This window comes from Nilaparvata lugens, chromosome 1, assembly GCF_014356525.2.
Source record: "Nilaparvata lugens isolate BPH chromosome 1, ASM1435652v1, whole genome shotgun sequence".
NCBI lineage: Eukaryota > Metazoa > Arthropoda > Insecta > Hemiptera > Delphacidae > Nilaparvata > Nilaparvata lugens.
The window spans coordinates 65,732,135-65,754,847 of record NC_052504.1 but is presented as its reverse complement, the minus strand read 5'-3'; the positions used below and the strand labels follow the sequence as shown (position 1 = coordinate 65,754,847).

The 22,713-nt window shown below is 36.2% G+C and overlaps 1 protein-coding gene across 2 annotated transcripts; it reads right to left on the bottom strand.

Moving 5' to 3' along the window:
* Window positions 1-3,247: 3,247 nt before the first annotated feature.
* LOC111053207 (exosome complex component CSL4) lies at window positions 3,248-17,302 on the bottom strand. Of its 2 annotated transcripts, none has more exons than XM_039439953.1 (6): window positions 17,209-17,302; window positions 11,617-11,735; window positions 10,019-10,093; window positions 9,116-9,289; window positions 6,600-6,681; window positions 3,248-3,467 (listed from the first exon to the last, which is right to left on the bottom strand). In XM_039439953.1, the coding sequence occupies exons 1-6, from the start codon at window positions 17,285-17,287 to the stop codon at window positions 3,358-3,360; spliced, it is 639 nt and encodes a 212-aa protein (XP_039295887.1). In that variant the 5' UTR covers window positions 17,288-17,302; the 3' UTR covers window positions 3,248-3,357. The 2 variants fall into 2 exon arrangements, with proteins under 2 accessions (XP_039295887.1, XP_039295878.1); XM_039439944.1 differs by lacking the exon at window positions 17,209-17,302 and adding an exon at window positions 16,282-16,390.
* Between the last annotated feature and the right edge of the window lie 5,411 nt (window positions 17,303-22,713).

The window sequence follows — 22,713 nt, the reverse complement described above, 5'->3', positions numbered from 1 at the left end:
AATGCCGAGGAGAAGAGCCTACCCAGAAGAACCCGCACCATCCACGCGCAACTGAGATCAGGCTACTCTGTGATTCTGAACAGTTACATGTTCAGAATCGCGGAGGATGTGACCGATGTCTGTCCCGACTGTGGTAATGGACTCCACACCACGGACCATCTTTTTTGCTGCCCCATGAAGCCAACAAATTTAACAACCGCTAGCCTTTGGACCGACCCTTGCGGGGTGGCCCGCTTCCTGGGCCAAGAGGCGGAGGAAGAGTGAAACGGCGGGGTCCTGAGTTGCTACAACAACAACAAAATGAGACGGACTTTTGAACAGTTGTTTTATTGAGTTGGAAAGCTCAATATCCTTGCTAAAAGGACTGGTCTAGCACTTTTACTGATTAGTTGAGGCTCGAATTGTCTAACTGATAAAATTCTACTTTGGAAGAGTGAAACGGCTCTTCACCAACTTCAGGAGCAAATCAGCCGTGGACTCAATGAGAAGCGCGCATGTTTGAAAACCATTGTTGTTGCACTGGACCTGACCAAAGCTTTCGACACGGTTTCTCACATGCACTTGTTCAACTACATCCATGAAACATCTGCACCATCATACATCAAAAGATTGTTGATAAACTATCTTTGTGGCCATCAGACTTTTGTTGAGTTCCATTATTGCAGATCTGGATACAGGAGGGTGAAGCAAGGTGTTCCCCAGGGGGGTGTCTTGTCACCCACATTATTCAACCTTATCATTAGCAGGATTCAATCACCACCAAATGGTATTACTCTAATATCATATGCCGATGACTGCACCATTCTTGCAACTGACAACAGCCTGGACATCATGTGAGACAGCATAACACCTACCTGGGAACCCTGGAAGAATGGTTCAAATCACACAGTCTGTCTCTTGCAACAGAAAACTTGAAGTAAGCACCATGCTTCCAATTAAGATCAATGGCCGTAGTGTACCAACCGTGCCTAACCCAAAAATTCTTTGAATTACATTTGATCCACTTCTCACATTCAACGCACAGGCGCAGCAAGTCCGCGGAAAGGTGAAGACAAGGAACAATGTGCTGAAGTGCATACCAGGCATTACATGGGGCAAGGATAAAGAAACACTGCTGAGGTCATACAAAGCCATAAATAAGCCTATCCTGAACTATGCAGCACCTGTTTGGTCACCGCAGCTTTCAGATATACATTGGCGCAATCTGCAAGCATGCCAAATGCAGCCCTACATACATCAACTGGCTGTGTCCTCATGTCAGATGAAGACCATCTACATCGTGAGACCGAACTACTAAAGGTCAAGAGCCACAACAGCATGATATCCCAGCAGTACCTGTGAGCCTGCCACCAACAGGATCATCATTGCCACCACATTACCTTGAAGGAACCGCCCCCAAGGCATATAAGAAGGTCAGTAAATGACCTGACTGGCGAAATTGGGTGGCTGGAAATAAAACCATCCATCGACAGCACAAAATACAAGGAGGGGATCAAGTCTATTCATAGGAGGACGGTCGAGGGCAGCATCGGCGGACTGAGGCCAAACCCAGTTTTTGGGGGGTATCCACCCCAAATAAATGCCGAGGAGAAGAGCCTACCCAGAAGAACCCGCACCATCCACGCGCAACTGAGATCAGGCTACTCTGTGATTCTGAACAGTTACATGTTCAGAATCGCGGAGGATGTGACCGATGTCTGTCCCGACTGTGGTAATGGACTCCACACCACGGACCATCTTTTTTGCTGCCCCATGAAGCCAACAAATTTAACAACCGCTAGCCTTTGGACCGACCCTTGCGGGGTGGCCCGCTTCCTGGGCCAAGAGGCGGAGGAAGAGTGAAACGGCGGGGTCCTGAGTTGCTACAACAACAACAAAATAAGACGGACTTTTGAACAGTTGTTTTATTGAGTTGGAAAGCTCAATATCCTTGCTAAAAGGACTGGTCTAGCACTTTTACTGATTAGTTGAGGCTCGAATTGTCTAACTGATAAAATTCTACTTTGGAAGAGTGAAACGGCGGGGTCCTGAGTTGCTACAACAAAATGAGACGAACTTTTGAACAGTTGTTTTATTGATTTGGAAAGCTCAATATCCTTGCTTAAAGAACTGGTCTAGCACTTTAACTGATTAGTTGAGGCTCGAATTGTCTAACTGATAAAAATCTACTTTGACTGTCGACTAGATTTTTTTGTTGCTGGATGCCATGTATCAACATCTTCAGTAAAGAAAATTATTCTAGGATATTTTTTTAAAATAACAACTATTTCATATTATACAGTATATTAAAATACACAATAGTGAAGAAAGATGTATTCGTAGTAGTGGCCTCAGCCTCAACAAATCAATTTTTTATTTCACTGTTACAATAATATGGTAACGCTTAGGACACATGAAGAGTTCTTTGAGAGTGAAATAATTGTTGCTTAGAGTTAAGATGTTCCTATTTGTATTTATGTATTGTTCAAAAGGCTCAAGTTGTGATGTAAGGAATATGTTTTGTGCATTCAAATGAATTGTATTACTGTATTTGAAAAATCTAATTGACTTACAGTTTACTTACTGTATTATTTTTAATTTAATTACTGTATTCAATAGTTTACTTTGCCTAATGTTCTAAGAATTTAACGGCAATAAAATCTTATTTATTTTTAATCCCTGCTATTGACAGTAACCAATATAATATGACAATATAATTGCCAGAATCAAATGTGAACAACTTTATTACTATTAGGATTTGCTCTTCAAAAGCACTAGACATTATTGATGATAAGGAAGATGATAGAGCACTGATTTTTTCAGTGGTCTTTCTGAAAAGTGGGTTCCAATTGATGATAATTATTCAGAAAAATAACAGAGAAATAATTTTCAGAGAGAGAATTATTTCAAAATTATTATGCGATTTTCATAGTCTACTTGACCATTTGACAATGAAATGAGTAAGAAATTATAAATGTGTGTGGTTTATTCAATATTGACATGTATATTGACATGTATAATGACAATAGCTGTGCATTTTCCCAGCATTCCCTAATATGGTCACACCAGTTTTTAGCTGACTCATCATACCCATTTGCAATTGAGTCCCAATAATCCCATTTAGTCCCAATTAATCCCATTGGACTAAAAATAGACTAAATAGGGATCAAACTAAGTATGTTTCACACAAAAAATATCAGATAGAAAAAAATGGAATAAAATTAGTTGAATATAAACATAATGCGATTATGGGAATAGGATTACAGCCTTCATGATTCCAGACATAAGGTTTTATTGAGGTACAATAGAGTTTTAGTAGTCAGTTAATTACAACACATTTAAATAGTCAAGTAAAAAATATGATTTAGATGGATTTTTCTAGTCTACAACTATGTCTTCGGGAACGATTTTTGCTACTTTCCTATTTTCTTTTACGTACGTTTTTGGACACTGCATTTGATCCCAACTGATTGGTATCATGGGAACTCCTGAAATGAATGAAAATAAAATTACTAATATATTCAGTACTATAGCAATCCTACAAGCACAGTAGTCAACTAGAATATGAAATTCAGATAAAGTAATAAATTGAACATTGTTAGTAGTTGGAGAGCACTGACTAATTTTCATATGGCCGAGCAACATGAATTACTTTGGTTTCAATAAATAAGTTTTCGTGATCAATTCATTGGTTCATTTATAAATTACTAATTAATTGGAGGAAGAAATTATTTATATTTCCAGTTATATGGTGTAAATATTGACAATTACTTATGATCAAGATAGATATGATAAAATAAATTAACTGTAGTCTATAAATAGTCCAGGTAATGAATGCTAAAGAAGGGTGTAGAACAAAAAGTTTGGAAGATAATTTTTGACCCCTCAGTTCTGTTTAGGGTAGTAATGAGGTATGAGGTGAACATATCAAAATTTCCCACCACTACCACCTCTGATAGAGGGGTGGGGGTGATTTAAAGGTACCATTTTTGGTTTCTCGCATATGACTCGAGAACTGTGCATCTTTAAGACATTACTGTCCCATACAAAATTGAAGCTTACATAATCTTCTACATTATTGATCTAACAACTTATTCTATATATTTTATATTTTTCGAGATATCCGCTCTTGAAGATGTAACATTTTTGAAAAAAAAAAAAACAGTTTGCCTCCAATTTTTTACTCTTTTGTGTGGTGTGAAATTTTCTACAATTGATCATATTTGACAACGAAATTTTAGTGGGATGTCGAGCATAATTTTTGACTTTTCAGTTCGAATTGAACTAGTTAAACATAGAAACAGTGGGCATCTCTAGCCCGTCTGTTAAAGGTGTGGAACCGAGAAGTTGACACTTGTTGCAAAGTTGAAAACTTCCCCCCTCCCACACATTGAAGCTGCTATAACAATGAATAAAAACATAAAATAGTGGATTAATACATCAGATTGAAGAGAATTTACTAGGCTCTACTAGCCTACGATAGTTAACACTAATAAAACAAAATAAAGGTGATTCTTTCTTGATCCATTCCGAGCTGCGATGTATTAACACACTTTTTCCTATGTAGTCAAATAATGCATTATTTGCATTATTATATATTTGACTGCATGTCGTGTGAAATACGACAGTATGTTAAAAGAAAATATATGAGAATGTCTGCAAATCAAACAAGAATGCAAGTATGTATTCTGAAAACAGCCGATGATTGTATTATAGAAGGCGTCAAAGAGTTCAAATACCTTTGGGAAACCCTGACAGTAGACAATAAGACCAGTCAAGAAATACACAATCGAATAATGATGGGCGACAGAGCACACTTTGCTAATCAAAAAATATTTAAAATCAGGCTAATATCTAGGAGAAGGGAGAACAAAGGTGAAAATGTTCATGACGTGAGTAAGACCAGTTGTAACCTACGGGGCAGAAAAATGGACTATCTTAAACAGAGATAAAAAGCATTAAGGTCATTTGAGTGAAAAATGTACAGAAGAATCTGGGGACCAACTTGTGAAGGATTGTGGAGGACCAGATTTAATAGTGAGATAGACCAGGCCATTGAAGCAGGAAGTATGGTTCATGAAAACCAGAATAATTAAATGACTTGGAAACTTATCCAGAATGAGTGATGAGAGGATGCCATCAAGACTGCTGGAAGAAAGAATACTTGAGACGAGAAAGAGCATGGACAATATGGCTGAATCATACAACCTCCGTGTGCTGGGCGTGGCAAACTGACGACGGAGTGCACAGGATAGAGACGAATGGAGGCGCTATGTTGGGGAGACAAAAGTCCATCCAGGACTGTAGAGCTGGATAAAGTAAAAGTATGTACTAACCTACGATAAGCATTCATTTCTTTGATGCATGTTTGGGTAGTTCCCTTTCAGGGAAGCCCTGAAAGAGCTTTTTTCATCCAAAAAATTGGATGAAAATCTGTTATTTCAACAATCTTACACTTTGAAGAGCGAATATCTCGAAAACTGTTTGAAATATCACAAAACTCAACTAAACAAAAATTGTAGAGAATTTATCAAGCTTCATTTTTGAATAGTTAGTCATGTTGGTTAAACGCATTTTTGAGTTCAAAAATTTTAAAAATGTAACTTTTAAACCACAAACTTTAGCACAAGGGGTAAGGATGAGGACTTTTGATATGTTCACCTCCTAACTGGTCCCAACAAACAAGTCAAAAATTGTGTTAAAAACATTATCTCCAAACTCGCTCAATGAATTGATCTATTGGCTACTTTCTTCCTAGGAGCATACGTCTTATTGGGATTAAGGAAAACGTACACAGACAGACGGAGGAAAAATCCCTCCTCAGCTGTTCGAATGTTGCAACGCACACAGACTTCAGTATGTTCAAGGTAGGTATTTATTTTATACACGTCTGCTCACGTCCAAGGTAGGTATATATTTTATACGTCTCAAGTATATATTTTAGACTTAAGTTTTCAAGTCTAAAACTTCATACTCATCAAGAATCTATTAACACGCAGGAATAAAACTTACGAAAAACAGGATACATTTCAAAGACCAATCCTGAACAGGCTTTGCCTGTGTAAAGTAAGGTTGGTTTCAAAACAATATTACATAAATGATGCACCTTATAGAGAACAACTAATACAAACTCAATAAATCTCAGAATTGAATTGACATATGAATCGGAGTAAACTGTAGTTTCAAAAATAGTGTATCACAAACAAATCAATAGCCATGAACTATTAGCCATTGTATGCTATAATACATTAGGCTGCACCATCCAATAAACCACTTATAGTCCGAGAGATATTACTTTTAACAAGGCTCTCACTCAAAGACAGAGAGGCCCGATACTCTTTCCTTCACTAATGACTCCCACTACCTAACAGCATTTTCCCTACTTTTGTGTCAGTATCGAATTGTGCGCAGCATGCTTACTCCTCTCCACTACTCTGTCCATGCTATAAACTGTGGAAGGAGAAACTGGTTTCCCCTTTTCATGTTAAAAGTAATATCTCTCGGACTATAGTTAACATTTCATATTTAATCTTAAACGAAAATTTTAATCCTAATAACAACGTGGGTTCAAATCATTCAGAAGATTATTTCAATAATGAAAAACTTGTTTAGTATCTCACCGGCTGATGTGTGTGCTATGACTACTCCAAGTTCATTCTCGGCAGTTGATAGCTGGTAGCTCTGCACCTCATTCACTGGAAGCTGAAATCCTCAAGTCAAGGGACATTATATTTCTTATCATGAATTACAGTTCAGATGAACTTAGAAAAAAAATTAATTTTGGAAAGCATTAGAATATATTCTTAGAGATACACCAATCCATTCTAGTTGAAAGTGTAGCAAATTATTAATATAGTATTTTATGAACTATCTTAGGCTTTGATATACAAAATATTCAACTTTTTTATACAGAGTATAAATTTTTACAAGAAACTATAAAAATACCCAGTAAATTTGATACTTTTTATTACGTATCTGCACATGTTTTTCAATCCGAATACTGTATCAAATCAAGTTTTCTACAATGCCCTCACACATAGACACCAGAAGAAAAAGTGAACCATTGATAATTTTTATAACGGATTTTTATTCTAGAGAAACTGCGAAGTGAATGTCTTAGATGGAGGAATATTTGTAATATTGTTAGTACATAATAATTAGTATTAGGCTATTGATATTATCAAGGGTCATATGTATAAACTATTCATAAAACAGAACTTAGCTGTGCCCTACCTTGTTGCCAAGCAATCAATAACAGCGAAGCATCATTACGAATTTACGTATTAATATTTTGAGATATTACTTTTAACATGAGGAGGGGAAACCAGTATCTCCTTGCACAGTTTGTAGCATGGGCATTGGGCAGAGTAGTGGAGAGGTTCACAGGCTATTCTGGTTGGTTTTGTTTCAAGAATATTCAATAAATAAGGTCCATAGACTTGGATAAATCATCAATCGATCTTTGAGTATTCACATGAGAAAAGGATACAACCCTAGCTAGGATGATGTCACCAGGCCTCACTGAATTGTACACCTCTACTTTGTCCTTCTCTGTAGCCCGAATGTCTTCTCTTCTAAGTATTCCTCTGTAGGGTTGACTTAGAACCGTATCTCCTATGCATCTGATCTGGCAAATTGCCATCCTTAAATTGATAGTCATAACCTGGAAAGAAACAAGCACTTTTTAATGAAACAATCATAATAATTCATGGCCAATTAAAATTTACTATCAAATAAATCTGGAAAATACTTTGGGAAGGAATGGTAACAAACCCCAGGAAGTGGTTTGCCCAGAGAAGAACCCCTGACACATTTATTCATTTGGTAACATGCTTCCTGATATAAGTTCAAAAGTAATATGTTCATTGTTCAATCATAAATGGCAAAGCTCAGAATTTGAGATGGGATAGCAAATGTGGTCAATAAAACTTACTATGCACCGGGATATCGACCACTCAAAATAGTAAACTACTATTCTTGACGAAAATAATTTTCATTTCAATAAGGCATTGAAAAAATATGATCTATATTTGAACAATATTATTAACTGACAGACCTATTAAGGAATGTTCATAGGCATACTCAATTTTATAATGCAATATTAACTTCTATACTATCTAAGTTACTAACACTAGCACTAAGCACTAGAGAACATAGACATAGTTTTCTTGAAACTTTCAAGTTTTTATCCTTCGATTCTTTATATTTTTATCCTTATCCTTTCTATTCTTTGAGTTTTAGTGGTTTTTCACGGTTATCATCGGCCTATTCGAATTTAAAATGACAATTAAGTTCCAATTTTAATTTTTCACGCGAAATTTTTAGGTGCGATAACGATTTTGGACCATTCATGACGCAAAATTTAAGAAAACATAATTGCATAATCATACAAACCTTAGCAGTGACTATATTTCCAGGAACGGGTACAACGCTCTGTTCATTGCTACTGTGAACTTCAATAACAAATCCCTGAAACAATAAAGACAGACCAATCTTTTAACTTATATTATAACTAGCCGTCAGGCTCGCTTCGCTCGCCATATCCGTCTAGCCAGGGGGCTCCGCCCCCTGGACCCCCGACTGGATCGTCCAAGAATGAGATCAGCAGGCTCGCTTCGCTCGCCTGCATTTTTCATTCGAATACTGTATCAAATCAAGTTTTCTACAATGCCCTCACACATAGACACCAGAAGAAAAAGTGAACCATTGATAATTTTTATAACGGATTTTTATTCTAGAGAAACTGCGAAGTGAATGTCTTAGATGGAGGAATATTTGTAATATTGTTAGTACATAATAATTAGTATTAGGCTATTGATATTATCAAGGGTCATATGTATAAACTATTCATAAAACAGAACTTAGCTGTGCCCTACCTTGTTGCCAAGCAATCAATAACAGCGAAGCATCATTACGAATTTACGTATTAATATTTTGAGATAGTACTTTTAACATGAGGAGGGGAAACCAGTATTTCTTGCACAGTTTGTAGCATGGGCATTGGGCAGAGTAGTGCATGGGAGAGGTTCACAGGCTATTCTGGTTGGTTTTGTTTCAAGAATATTCAATAAATAAGGTCCATAGACTTGGATAAATCATCAATCGATCTTTGAGTATTCACATGAGAAAAGGATACAACCCTAGCTAGGATGATGTCACCAGGCCTCACTGAATTGTACACCTCTACTTTGTCCTTCTCTGTAGCCCGAATGTCTTCTCTTCTAAGTATTCCTCTGTAGGGTTGACTTAGAACCGTATCTCCTATGCATCTGATCTGGCAAATTGCCATCCTTAAATTGATAGTCATAACCTGGAAAGAAACAAGCACTTTTTAATGAAACAATCATAATAATTCATGGCCAATTAAAATTTCCTATCAAATAAATCTGGAAAATACTTTGGGAAGGAATGGTAACAAACCCCAGGAAGTGGTTTGCCCAGTGAAGAACCCCTGACACATTTATTCATTTGGTAACATGCTTCCTGATATAAGTTCAAAAGTAATATGTTCATTGTTCAATCATAAATGGCAAAGCTCAGAATTTGAGATGGGATAGCAAATGTGGTCAATAAAACTTACTATGCACCGGGATATCGACCACTCAAAATAGTAAACTACTATTCTTGACGAAAATAATTTTCATTTCAATAAGGCATTGAAAAAATATGATCTATATTTGAACAATATTATTAACTGACAGACCTATTAAGGAATGTTCATAGGCATACTCAATTTTATAATGCAATATTAACTTCTATACTATCTAAGTTACTAACACTAGCACTAAGCACTAGAGAACATAGACAGTTTTCTTGAAACTTCCAAGTTTTGATCCTTCCATTCTTTATATTTTTATCCTTATCCTTTCTATTCTTTGAGTTTTGGTGGTTTTTCACGGTTATCATCGGCCTATTCGAATTTAAAATGACAATTAAGTTCCAATTTTAATTTTTCACGCGAAATTTTTAGGTGCGATAACGATTTTGGACCATTCATGACGCAAAATTTAAGAAAACATAATTGCATAATCATACAAACCTTAGCAGTGACTATATTTCCAGGAACGGGTACAACGCTCTGTTCATTGCTACTGTGAACTTCAATAACAAATCCCTGAAACAATAAAGACAGACCAATCTTTTAACTTATATTATAATGATATGAAGGCTATGAAAAATATTTAGAAGATACATTTTTAAAAGCTAGCATTCTACTTTGTAGTGAGAGAAAAAATATATACCATGATTCATTCTATTGCTAATATTGGTAATACAAATTTCAAGAGAAAATATTCATATCACAAAGAATAGAGAGAATAAATTTAAATATTGACTGGAATAGATCTTTAATAAACGCAAGATAATTCTGAAAGTGCTAGAGACGAAAATTGTTACTGAAAGCTAGAATTAACACAAGAGCCCAGTTATTGATCTTAGCAACTCCTATCAAGTTTATGCAAAGTTTTATTAAAAAGTATAATATAAAATTGTATCTTTTTCTCCAACAACGCACTCAAACACATCTGTTTTATATAGATGCAACGCAATATTAAATCAACTCCAAATTGCATCTCATCTTCTTATCGTTTAATCTAACGTTCATATTTTTAGTTCATGAAATTAACTAATTTTAGACACCATAAAAGACCGCAATTCATCAAATAAATAATAGAGTCTAGACCGCAACTATCAGTTCATTAGATAAATAATGACTAGCAGTCTATTTTTGAGAACTTCAACTTGAAAAATACTTAAACGAAGTTCCCAAAATAGACTGCTAGTCATCAACATTTTGATGCATAATTCATGAAACTTATTGAATAGTTAGCTGTACTGTTATCTATACTGCATATTATATAAAGGAAAAATTGACTTATTAATACATCCACCGGATAGGAAATACATGTTTGACGTATCATAACGTCTGAAGTACTGTACTGAATAATTTGAAATTTTGCATAAAGATTTTTTATTCACCGAGGATGGTTATAGACCAACTTTTAATTTTATTATTCAATTAATTGTAATTTTATTAATTGAAACAGATTACTTTAATTTGTAATACAAAGTACGATAAAAGACCAATAAAATAGTTTTTCTATTGTAAATAATTTCAGTTGTTAATAATTTTAATATCATCATGGAACTATAACTAAATTCAATGTATGTGTGTTTTTAACATACCATTGCGGGCGGAGCACGGTTGTTGACACCTGCTCGTTTATTATTAACTAGAATCTAAGTCAGCATATAGGCTATATATAAATTGGAAAATATAATAATCGAATATAAGTTAATGAATAGGAATAGGAAGGTGTACAGCAGGTGTTTGTTCAGTATTTTGTGGCAACCATGCTAAATGTTGAAAAACCTCTGTGAACAAATATAACGGCGGAAATGTCAGAATAAGAATAGGAAATGTATTACCCATGTTTTCTCTATGACAGTATAAAGAAAACGTAGCGAGTAGAACACTTTAAAAATGTGACATAATCATCACTGATATATTAGACATATTTTCAACCACAAATCTATTAATAGGGAGTGTAGGATAACCACCCACAATAACCAGTATTTCTATGATGTTATTAAATTTCAAGACTTCAATAAAAAGGGGAGATAAAATAATATACTCACTTCTTCTTTTTGTTTAACCAGGTGAAGAATTCCAGCAAGCGTAGAATAAATATAGCCTTGTCTTTCATATGTTCCTTTTCCAGCTACATGCTTATTGTCTGCGGCACATATGCGTAAACCTGATAAGAAGAGAATTACTTCAATTACTTCAACATAAATTATTGTAGTCGACTAATAAGATTATTCAAGTTGGGATATGAAGCAAATAACGAGAACGTAGTTCGAATTTATGTTTGAGATAGTAATCAAAAATTAAAATCATGATTGCCAAAATAATTTAAATAGAAAAGTAATTTTCTATGGGTCTCGGATTAATTAAAAGATAAGTGCTTTTCAATGTTTTTTTATCATCTATCAATCATCCGATAAAAGCTTTATTTACGATTGTTTTGCAAAGAGAGTTGAAATACTGATCTTGCAATCGTTTCGGCTTTTATTAAAAGCTGTTTCATGGCAGGAAGGTTTCCAGATAGTCTCGTGACAGCTAGGACACGAGAGGGAAGACTAGTAATCCAGCAAACTTCAGGCCAATCTCCAAGACGGAGACGAATATGCAGATGACCAACTTTTTTAAGGGAAATGGCTTACTGCCATCATTACGACACGGATTCAGAAACGGACGATCTACACCAAGTGCTTTACTGGCATTGACAGAAAACATACATCGAACTTTTGATTATGGCGAATCCCTCGCACTCACATTTTTTTTGTTATTTCTATTAAAACTAGTCACTAGGACTAACCATTAGTTTTGTTGTGTTATTTCTTATCCTAAATTAATTTTTATTGCTAAAGTCTTCCAGTGAAGCCTACAGTTCCAATCTATAATTTCACTACTTTAAATTATTTCACTACACTTTTATTCAATATACTTTAATCACTCCACTAGCACTACACCAACTCGAAGGGCTTTGTTCTCTTCAACCTCCTAGTGAGTTCAGTGTTGTCTAGTAGTTGGATGACTTCGGTGTTGTCGTGTTGATGAAGACGTGACTCATGATGGGCTGCCAATCGTCTTATCTCACAGGTCACATAGGGGATGTGCACATAGTCTCGTGACAGCTAGGACACGAGAGGGAAGACTAGTAATCCAGCAAACTTCAGGCCAATCTCCAAGACGGAGACGAATATGCAGATGACCAACTTTTTTAAGGGAAATGGCTTACTGCCATCATTACGACACGGATTCAGAAACGGACGATCCACACCAAGTGCTTTACTGGCATTGACAGAAAACATACATAGAACTTTTGACTATGGCGAATCCCTCGCACTCACATTGTGCGAACTAAGTATGGCTTTCGATTGCGTCCCTCACAACAAATTGATTGGCAAACCGGAGAAATATGGCTTAGAAGGCGTAATCCTGAGAACAGTGACATCATAACTGAAAAGTAGAAAACAGGTGGTGCAACAGGAAGGTGCCACCTCAAATTGAAAGGTGTGAAGTACAGAGTACCCCAAGGCTCTGTTCTGGGTCCCCTGTTGTTCATATTGGTTATGGACGACTTCTCAAGCAGTCAGGGGGCAGTGCTCTTTGCAGATAACACCACCTTGATTTCCAGAAGTATTACTGTGAAAAAGGCATGGAAAGAGTCTGTCAGACTCACTGAAGTAGCTAAATTGTAGTTTCTTGCCAACAAGCTGAAACTAAATTATGAATAAACAAGCAATTCAATTCAATTTTCTTTCCATCCATGACCAGTCTTTACACTGGATAGATTTCGTCAAAAGAAATTAAAAACACAAACGTTCATAAAATGTACACTAACTATCGAGATGGCATGTCAAAGAGACAAATAAAACGACTGATCTCGTCTTCACTCAAGGAATAGAGTGGAAGTTTGAGGAGTTTATCTCGAAGCACATTTTAAAATTGTTTATTTTCCAATTCACAGAGACACAATGGGAGCCTGTTGAATATTTCCAGGGTGCGAATTGGAAAGCTGTTGTGTGATCTGGCCAATCGCAAATGTGGCAGGTCTATATCATCACGTCTTCTAGTCAAATAATCATGAGCCTGGCCTCTCACTTGAAATTTATGTAGCTGTTCTTTTAGAAGCAATAACGAGGTAAGCAGGTACTGACTGAAGACTGTGAGGATCCGTAGTTCTTTGAACAGTGGCCGGAAATGTTCCAGGTATGGCGAGAATGTAATGATGCGGATAACCTTCTTTTGAAGAAGCAGAATCCTCTCACAACAACCCACATGTCCCCACAGCACAATCCCATACTTAATATGACTGTGGAACAAAGCATGGTACGCAGTCACCAGGTAGCTTCTTGGCACAATGCTCCTCAACTTGCGCATCAGGTAAGTCAGTGATGCGTCTATCATAAAACCAAGCAGCTTAACCTCTGGCTCGCCAAAGGAAGGCGGTCTGCGTCTCAGAGTGCATAACATGTTCTGCGTCTTAGTCTGGTTCATGAAGAGTCTATTTGCTCCAAACCACGAACTGGCCTCTTCAAGCAGCTGGGCAGACCTGAGGATGGCCAATTGGGGATCTTCATCCTGGGCAACAAGAGTGGTGTCATCCGCAAACAATAATGCTTTTCCATCCATGCTGAGATCGTTTATGAAGATCAGGAAAAGAAGAGGGCCCAGAATAGATCCTTGGGGAACTCCATGGTTCACTTGTAGTGCCTCAGATGTGGCTCCATCCAGAGTAACCACCTGGGTACGTCCAGAAAGGTAATCCTGCATTGTTCTCTGGACGGCTCCACCAAAACCATATCTCACAAGTTTTCCAAGCAATATATCATGGGAGACACAATCAAATGCTTTGGTTAGGTCGCAAAGGGTCATGGCGACTGAATGCTTGTTCTCCATTGCCCTGAGTATAGAACCAATCAGGGACTGAACGGCGCCTGTAGTAGATCTTCCTTCTGTAGCGAAATCCAAATTGATCTCTTGTGAGAAACAGATTCTCCTCAAAATAGGTAGAGAGCTGGGTAAACATTACCGACTCATAGATCTTAGAGAATGCCGGTATTATAGATATGGGTCTGAAGTTTGACAGTTCTTCCGGGTTAGGTACCCTTATTGAAAACTGGTACAGTCCTGGAGATCTTTAATAAATCTGGAAAAACACACTGTTTCAGGCAGCTGTTAATCACTTAGAGGAGAAGCTATTGCAGACTTTAATAGAGCTGTCGATATGCCATAAACATCAGGACTATTTGAGTTTTTGTATCCTTTCACAATTGCTATCAAATCCATTTCGGTTACTTGCTTCCATTCAAAAATCCTGCAGGTATGAAATGGAACTCTGTTGACTGCATTTTCCACAGATCCTGGTGATGCCTCCATAATCTGGTTTACTGAGTTGACAAAGAAGGTATTGAACTCATCTGGATTTGCACTCTTAGTCAGTAGAGATTGTTTATTTCTTGATTTATTTATGACATTCCAGGCTGCCTGACAGGGATTTGAAGCGTGCCGTATAGTTCGCTCAATACTGGATTTCTTGGCTTCAACAATTTCCTTATGATAGAATCTCTTCTCTTGGCTCTGAGATATGTATTGTAGTATATTGACTTCATCTCAGTACACGTGGCAGACTTGTACAGACTATTAGCAACAGTAACAAGCGCTCTAATGCTGGCTAATTCCTGTGTATACCACAAATTTCTAGAAGTTGCTTTTAAATTACATTTACTACCTACAAATACACAAGGCCGCTTTGATCTCAGAGGAAAGAAATCATCAAATATACTCATGAACCTTTTGAAGAACAGACTGAAAGCCATAGCAGATTCACTTACACCGATAGAAGTCTCCCAGATTACTCTTTTCAGCGCTCCGACAAAGATCGCGACATTTGACTCATAAATTTTTCTATGAGTGAATTTGTATCTTGAGAACCAATCTGGTATATTGTTTACAGCTTCACTTAGACCAGAGACCTTCATGATTAGAGCATGATGATCAGCCACAACAGGGTCCACCACTTCAATTTTGTAATCCCATGAATTCAAGGTTGTGACAATCGAGTCCATACATGAATCTTTCCTTGTTGGTGCTCTGTTTGCTATAAACATGCCAAAAGTTTTCATTAGAATGGTGAAACGGTTTTCAGTGAGACTCTTTTCCTGGAGGTGAATATTGAAATCACCACACATTATTATTTGGCATTGAAACTGATAAAGAAAACTGAGACACTGTTCCAACTTGTCAAGAAAAATGACCACTTGGTGGTCTGTAAACTGATAATACAATGACTGAGTTGTGCTGATATGAGACAGCAGACAATTCAAGAATAGAATCTGTACAAAAAACTTGAAGGTCGTCTGGTTTAACTTCTATTGTCAACATAAACTGCGGTACCACCGCACATCAAAGAGTTTCTACAGTGCACACTGACCATAGTCAAATTTTTAATGTTTTAATAGTCAACTTCATCATTATTTAACCAATGCTCACACACGCATAGGAAGTCAGGATTAACCTCTTCTGTCCAGAGGTTAAGTAGATCTATTTTGGTACTTACACACTGTACATTTAAAAAACAGATATTCAGATTCTCATCTCTAGTCATATGCTTACTTCTAAGTATTGTAGTTGGATTTTGGGTAAGATTACAAGATCTTACCTCCTTTTGCCTGAAAAGGGCTTTGAGCTGGACTGTTGCCTTTTCCGGAATTGAAATTCACTTACCAGCACACCTTCAGGCCATAACTCTGGTTTGATAATGTTATCCTTATTACCAACATCTACAGCAATTTTGAAAGACTTGTAGGACTGGAGTTTTGTTTTCATTTCTTCACAAAATATTTCACTAGAAGTGAATTGTCTTACATTCTTAGTATCAGTTGACAGTCTCGGAACAAAAATCCAATCTTTTCTTTTAGAGGAACAAGCTTGGAAGTGTCACTTGCCTTCCCAACAACATGTTTGAGGTTAGAGCCGTTTTTAATAACATTAGATTTGGTTTGACTACTATTAGTTATTCCGTTGGGTGTAGCATTTAGCTTTATACTAGTAGAACTGGTAAACGATGTTTTTTACTTTATTACTATACTTTTCTGTCTCAGCTAGTCTCTTGTTATTTTTAGCAATGGTCCTATTCTTATTTCCAACACTACTCCATTCAAAAATGTCATCATTCACCATGGAAATTTCATGAATATTATCATCCTTAGATAAATCAGGCATGCTTAGAATATTATTACTTTCAAAACTTACAGTTTTCTCGTCATTTGAAGTTGCGTAAACATCCCTAGTTTGGTTGTAACAGGTTGGTTTACTCACGCAATTACTAACACAATTTTTCTTCTCGACAGCTTCTAAACGTCCATTCAGGTTCACAATACTATCATTCATTATTTCAATTTTGTTGAGTAGGGACTTTAAGTATACTTGATTTTCATCATTTACGGATGATTTCGAAGATTTAATAGAATAAGAATTTACATTTCCAACTTGGCCAGCAGAGTATTGCTTAATCATATCTTCAACCAGTGACGTCACGATGATGGAACACGGATCACAAAACCAATTGATACTATCTCCAAGGTCCTGAATATTTTTATAATTCAACGATGATACATTCACACACTCTATATGAAACCATATGCGACAGGGACCCTCACACATAAGAGCAGAATCATTATTTCCAACAACTTTTTTGCATGACGAACAACACGACTTGTCACTTTGAACACCTGCCATCTCGATCCTATCTGGAACAACAAGCCTCCTAGCATCCTAGTTTATTCAATGTTAGGATTCTGGATGGATGAGAGATTACGTTGGAATCACTATGTGCTCCAAGTCTGCAGGAAACTATCCAGAGTGCTGTACCTTCAGAGAAAACTAAGATTTGTAGTGGATCAAAACAGGCTTATCACAACCTATAATTTAGTGTTTCACATCCACAGCATCTCTATGGTCTGCTCTTGTGGTGTCACGCACCAGCTGTCCACGATGTGTTGCTATTGCAGATGAAGGTTCTGAGGATAATGTCATCTTCCAGCTTTATCACTGCAGGGCAGTGGCGAGGCGTGGAATACTCCACCGGTCATTGCAGTTGCTCCCCCCCCCCAAGCTCCAAGTGGCCTCTTCTGGGAAATGTTGGAAATACTAGCAAATTGTTGACTTTTGAAACTTGGAGTACCTGAAAATTTTCCTCTGAACTCACATACAAAAGACAGAGAACTGAGAAGAATTCTCTCCAATTTTACCTCTTGTATAATTTTCAGTGTATCCTCACTACCAACGTGGATAGACCAACGATGGATAAAGAGGAAAACGACCGGAATAATGGGGACTGATATTATTCACACTCGATCTAATTGAGGGCACACATTTCAAAATCAAAGTACAAATTAATTGAACCATTTAATCATCTAATGAAAAATAAGAGGTATAAAAATATATTGTGTGCTTGTGTAGTATTGTGAAAAGGTAAGATTAATTAAGTTGCAATTAAATTGCCACATTGTTAGAATTAAGTAGCTAGAGTTGATAAATTGAGGTACAATACATGGCCGACCTTTCTGTACAACAAGGAGTTTGCGTTCAAAAGGTAGTGATCCGAATGGAATTTCTTTCAAATTAATTAAATATACTGCTTACCTCTTTCACTTCCACTTCCTCCATGGTTCACACTTCAGACTTCACATTCACTAATTCATGCACATGAAGCACTCCCAAACACTGTAAAACTACGATTACTTTACCAACTCACATGAATAACAGGCTACACGAATTAGAATAACCTCACTTTCGAAACAATAATATTTCAAATGCACAAATTTCCGTTAAAGCTGTAGAGACGGTTAGACGTGAGAAAGAGAACGCAGCTACCGAAAGCCCCCGACAGTAGCCGAGAACGCGCAAAGCCTAAATACATCGCAGCCAGTTGCGATGTATTTCAAGCATTATTTGAATGGTCTGAAACCTGTAGGCTGGGGGCTCTAGCCAAGGACTGGAGGGGTACTGGAGTGATCCGCAAGCTTTCTGCGCTTCATATTCATATTGAGCGTCATACTCATTATATTCTTATCGTTTTTTTTTAATTTCGGAGATTTTGAACATAATTTCAGGTTTTGAAGCCTACAAAAGTACATTTAAGAGTTGATATAAATTAAATATTTTTAATCCAATTCCTCTACTCATCGACGCATCAAACGATGACCGGACGCCTCGCCACTGCTGCAGGCCACTATTTAGGGATACTCAAAGTGCACAGACAATATGAATTGTGCTCATTGATGTATATCAAGAGAAATCAGGAGCAGCGTAAAAAAAGAATTGATATAAACATTCACAATACGAGATATCCAACAAGACGAAGCCGAACGGCAGGGAACTACAATAGCTTTCCATCACAGGCAATTAGTTTTTTTCAATAGCCTTCCTAAGGAAATACAGGAGCAACGGGACTCTTCCATACCTTTTAACGCTACTCTACCTCTATGAAAAATGAACTGCTGGGTAGGTCACTTTACTCACTGTAAGATTTATATGAGGAACCTCATTTTGGGAGTCACGGGTTATTTTGGGAGTTGACTAGTTATTTTGTTATTTCAGTTCCATTCAAGTATATTGGTTCTAGTTCTATTTTATACAAGTGAAACCGTACTATAGCAAGGTCCATGTTGATGGCAGTAGGAAAAGATAGGAGAACAACGTTGCCGATTCTCACTGTCTGGTCAATGCCTTCTTGACGGTAGCTGATACGGGTTTATTAATATTAATATGGTGCATTCTCGTTTAAAATAATGAATGATATTTTTCTATAATTTAATAATGAATTTTTATAATTAAGATGAAATATTTTGTTAATTAATTATTAATTCTACATTGTTAAAAGACAATCTGGCAACAGATCAAAGCGAGAAAGAGATAGCGCTATCCGCTTTGTTGAATGATAGACAAGGATAGCATGAAACCGATGAAACTATCAAAACAAAAATAACAGCTGCTATGAGTCAATTTCTAACCACTAGTACCAACATTACAGATCAGTTGGAAAAACAAATAATAATAATATTAGTCGGGAACAATGACAAACATCCTCAATTCTTCCATGAGAGAGTTCTTCACTCAGATTAAGACTTTTTTATTATTCTAACTCAAGTTTTCATTCATTATCATTATTTTTTAGCATATCTCATAACTTGCATAGGGAGTCTTTCTTAGTGTATTACATCTCTATTCAAATCTTTTTCTGAATAGTCGATTCTAAGACTATGGAAGTTGACCACATTTGAATGTTGTGGAAGCTATGCCTTTATGGTGATATCTACATTATAATGGCAGTATTTATTTTAACTAACATTGGTGTTGCTATCCTTGTCTATTATTTGACAAAGCAGATAGAATTACCCTTTTTCACCACCGCGACGTTTTCAGATTGTTTTTTAAGAATTAGAAATAATAGTGAATTAACAAAATATTAAAGTTTATTTAAACTATGACAATTTATTATTGAATCTCAAAAATATATATTCTTGATAGATAAAATATAATAATTGATCTTTTTAAACAAGAATGAGCAGTAAATTTTCCACCAGATATAACAGGATTAGCTATATTCTATAAAAGGCAGTGGCAAGGCAGAAAATTGGCAATGCTATGTCTCATATTCCAACACTATAGTGAGGTGTGCGTTATTATGGTAGGCCTGAACGATTTCAGAATATAATTTTCCAATGATATTTATTTAAATAATAATTTTACTAGGTTATCACGGGTCGCATGAATGTATGCACTATATTTTTTCTTTTTTTCCTCTTCTTTTTCTTCTCCGACTTCTCTTACCGTACTTCCCCTTTTTCCTCTCCTCTTTCTTCTTCGACTTCTTCTCCCTTTCCTTCTTCCACTTCTTATTTTCTCTCTCTCTTTCCTTTCTCTCTGAATAAACAATGTAAAATATAATTTTTGTTTCAAAATAGCTGATCATCAAATCATAAGTTGAAATGTGAAAATTTTCAGCTCACCGATCCCCATGTTAAAGCAATGACAAAAATTGAAACTTTGATCTTTCATTCCTCATGTCCAGGATGACTTTTTTCAATGTAAGGAGGAGTTGTCATTACAAAAGAACATGTTCGCCTATTTTCTTTTCTTTTTCTTCTGCTTTTTCCTCTTCAACATCTTATTTACTTCTTCGTCTTCATCATCTTCTTTTTTACTTCTTTTTCATCCTCTTTTACCCCTTTCTTCTTCTTTTTTCCATTTCTTTTTCTTCTTCTCCTTTCTTTTCTTCCTCTTCTTCATCTTTCTCATCTTCTTTTTCTTCTTCTTACAAGAGAAAACTAATGGCGAAACCCACTCATTGATATCTCAAACCGTTTCAATGATCTCAACATTAATTGAATTAGAAATTAGTATTTGAGGTACTACCTAATAAAAATTATATAAATTAATAAAATTAATGAGTACCCATACTATTGAATGAGCAATTTCTGTTCATATGTTTAAGATGGACGACTTTGTCTTCAGTATCAGAGGATCACATAAAATGTGATCAAATTTTGACAAAATATCACAGGTTAAGGATAGAAAATAATAATATATTACGGTACCTATGTTTTCCTATGTTCTCATGTATTTCATGTATTCCCAATGGTAGTATAGAGAAAATGTAGCGAGTAAAACATTAGGTAAAAAGTAGGGTGTAGAAAATTTTTAATTTAAAATGTTACATTATTACTGATATTTATTTGACTAATTTTCTAACCACAAATCTATTAATATGGAGTACCGTATAGGATAACGACCCACAATAACCAGTACTTCTATGCTGTTATTAAATTCCAAGACTTCAATAACAAGGGAAGTTAAACAATATACCTACTCACTTCTTCTTTTTGGTTAACAAGGTGAAGAATTCCAGCAAATTTTTAGAAAAAAAATCAATTTTGATGAATTTTAGTTTCCGATCAGCAATATCTTGCAATATCTTCCGATCAGCATCACCAACTCCATTGTCATCACATTGAGATTTCACACAATTATCTAAGTTCAGTCAATGATTATAAAATATTTTTGTGTAGTTGAGAAGTTGATATTGTGGTAATTATTCATAATAAATAAAAAGTCGAAGAAATTGTCAAAAACCACAGATTTATTGATAGTTAGAAAGACCGGTTTCGGTTGTTACACCATTGTCAATCTCTGATAAACTGGTTATACTGATAAACAAGATCTTATAATATTGAATAAAAAGACTAAGACATTTTTTTCAACTTTGTTGAAGTTCTGACACTGTGTTACTTGTAAATATTTAAAAAAACACATTTGTTGGAGTCTTGAGGAATGCATTTCACTCCTGAAGAGGAGCTTCATCAGCCTGTCACCAGGGGCGCTTGCTCTTATGGGTTGGACTGTGTGGCCAAAATGTGGGAAAATATTACATTCGATTTGAAGTTAAGTTGATCATTTAATAAGTTGGATTTGTCATAGTGGAGGTGTTTAAAAATTTCGTATTGTTCTAGTGTGTAGAGTCTCTGGCTTTTTTGAAGAATGTGTAGGATTTTGATATCTGTTTGTATGTTTTTGTGATTGTGTCCTGTGGCTATTAAATGTTCTGCATATGTAGATTCTGAATTTGAATTTACTGTTTTTATGTGCTCATTGTATCTTATTTTGAAGCTACGGCTGGTCTGTGCAATATAGAATTTTGGGCATGTATTACATTTTAGTTTATAAATTCCTGTCTAATCTCTTTGCTGTGTAATCTCAGCAAAGCCTTTGACACACTGGACCATGCTATTCTTATAGACAAGCTCGAGCATTATGATGTGGGTGGATCTTTTCTTAAACAGATTCAGGCCTACCTGGGGGGTCGCAGATGGGCGGTGCTGGCTGATGGAGTTCTCTCTGAGATCAGAGATTGTGGAGTGCCTCATGGCTCTGTCCTGGGACCTCTACTATTTCTGATTTCAGTTAATGACATAGCTCAGGTGGATGGCAGGTGTGTTGTCTGTTATTTGGATGATACCACCTTCTTCAATGCTGGTCGTGAGATGGGAGGGCTTAGGGCTGCTATGTAGGAGACTGGGGCGTTTGCATCAGACTGGTTCTCTGCCAATCACTTTCTTCCTCAATGAAGACAAGACACAGTCTATTGTGTTCAGTCTCAGAAA

Coding starts and splice junctions, on each gene's coding strand:
- LOC111053207 (XM_039439944.1), bottom strand. CDS start 16,375: ATGAAAACAAAACTCCAGTCCTACAAGTCTTTCAAAATTGCTGTAGAT. Junction 11,736..16,281: donor ACCAGAGTTATGGCCTGAAG/GTGTGCTGGTAA, acceptor TCTTCTTATCAG/GTTTACGCATATGTGCCGCA. Junction 6,682..9,115: donor ACATCATCCTAGCTAGGGTT/GTATCCTTTTCT, acceptor TGAGGATTTCAG/CTTCCAGTGAATGAGGTGCA.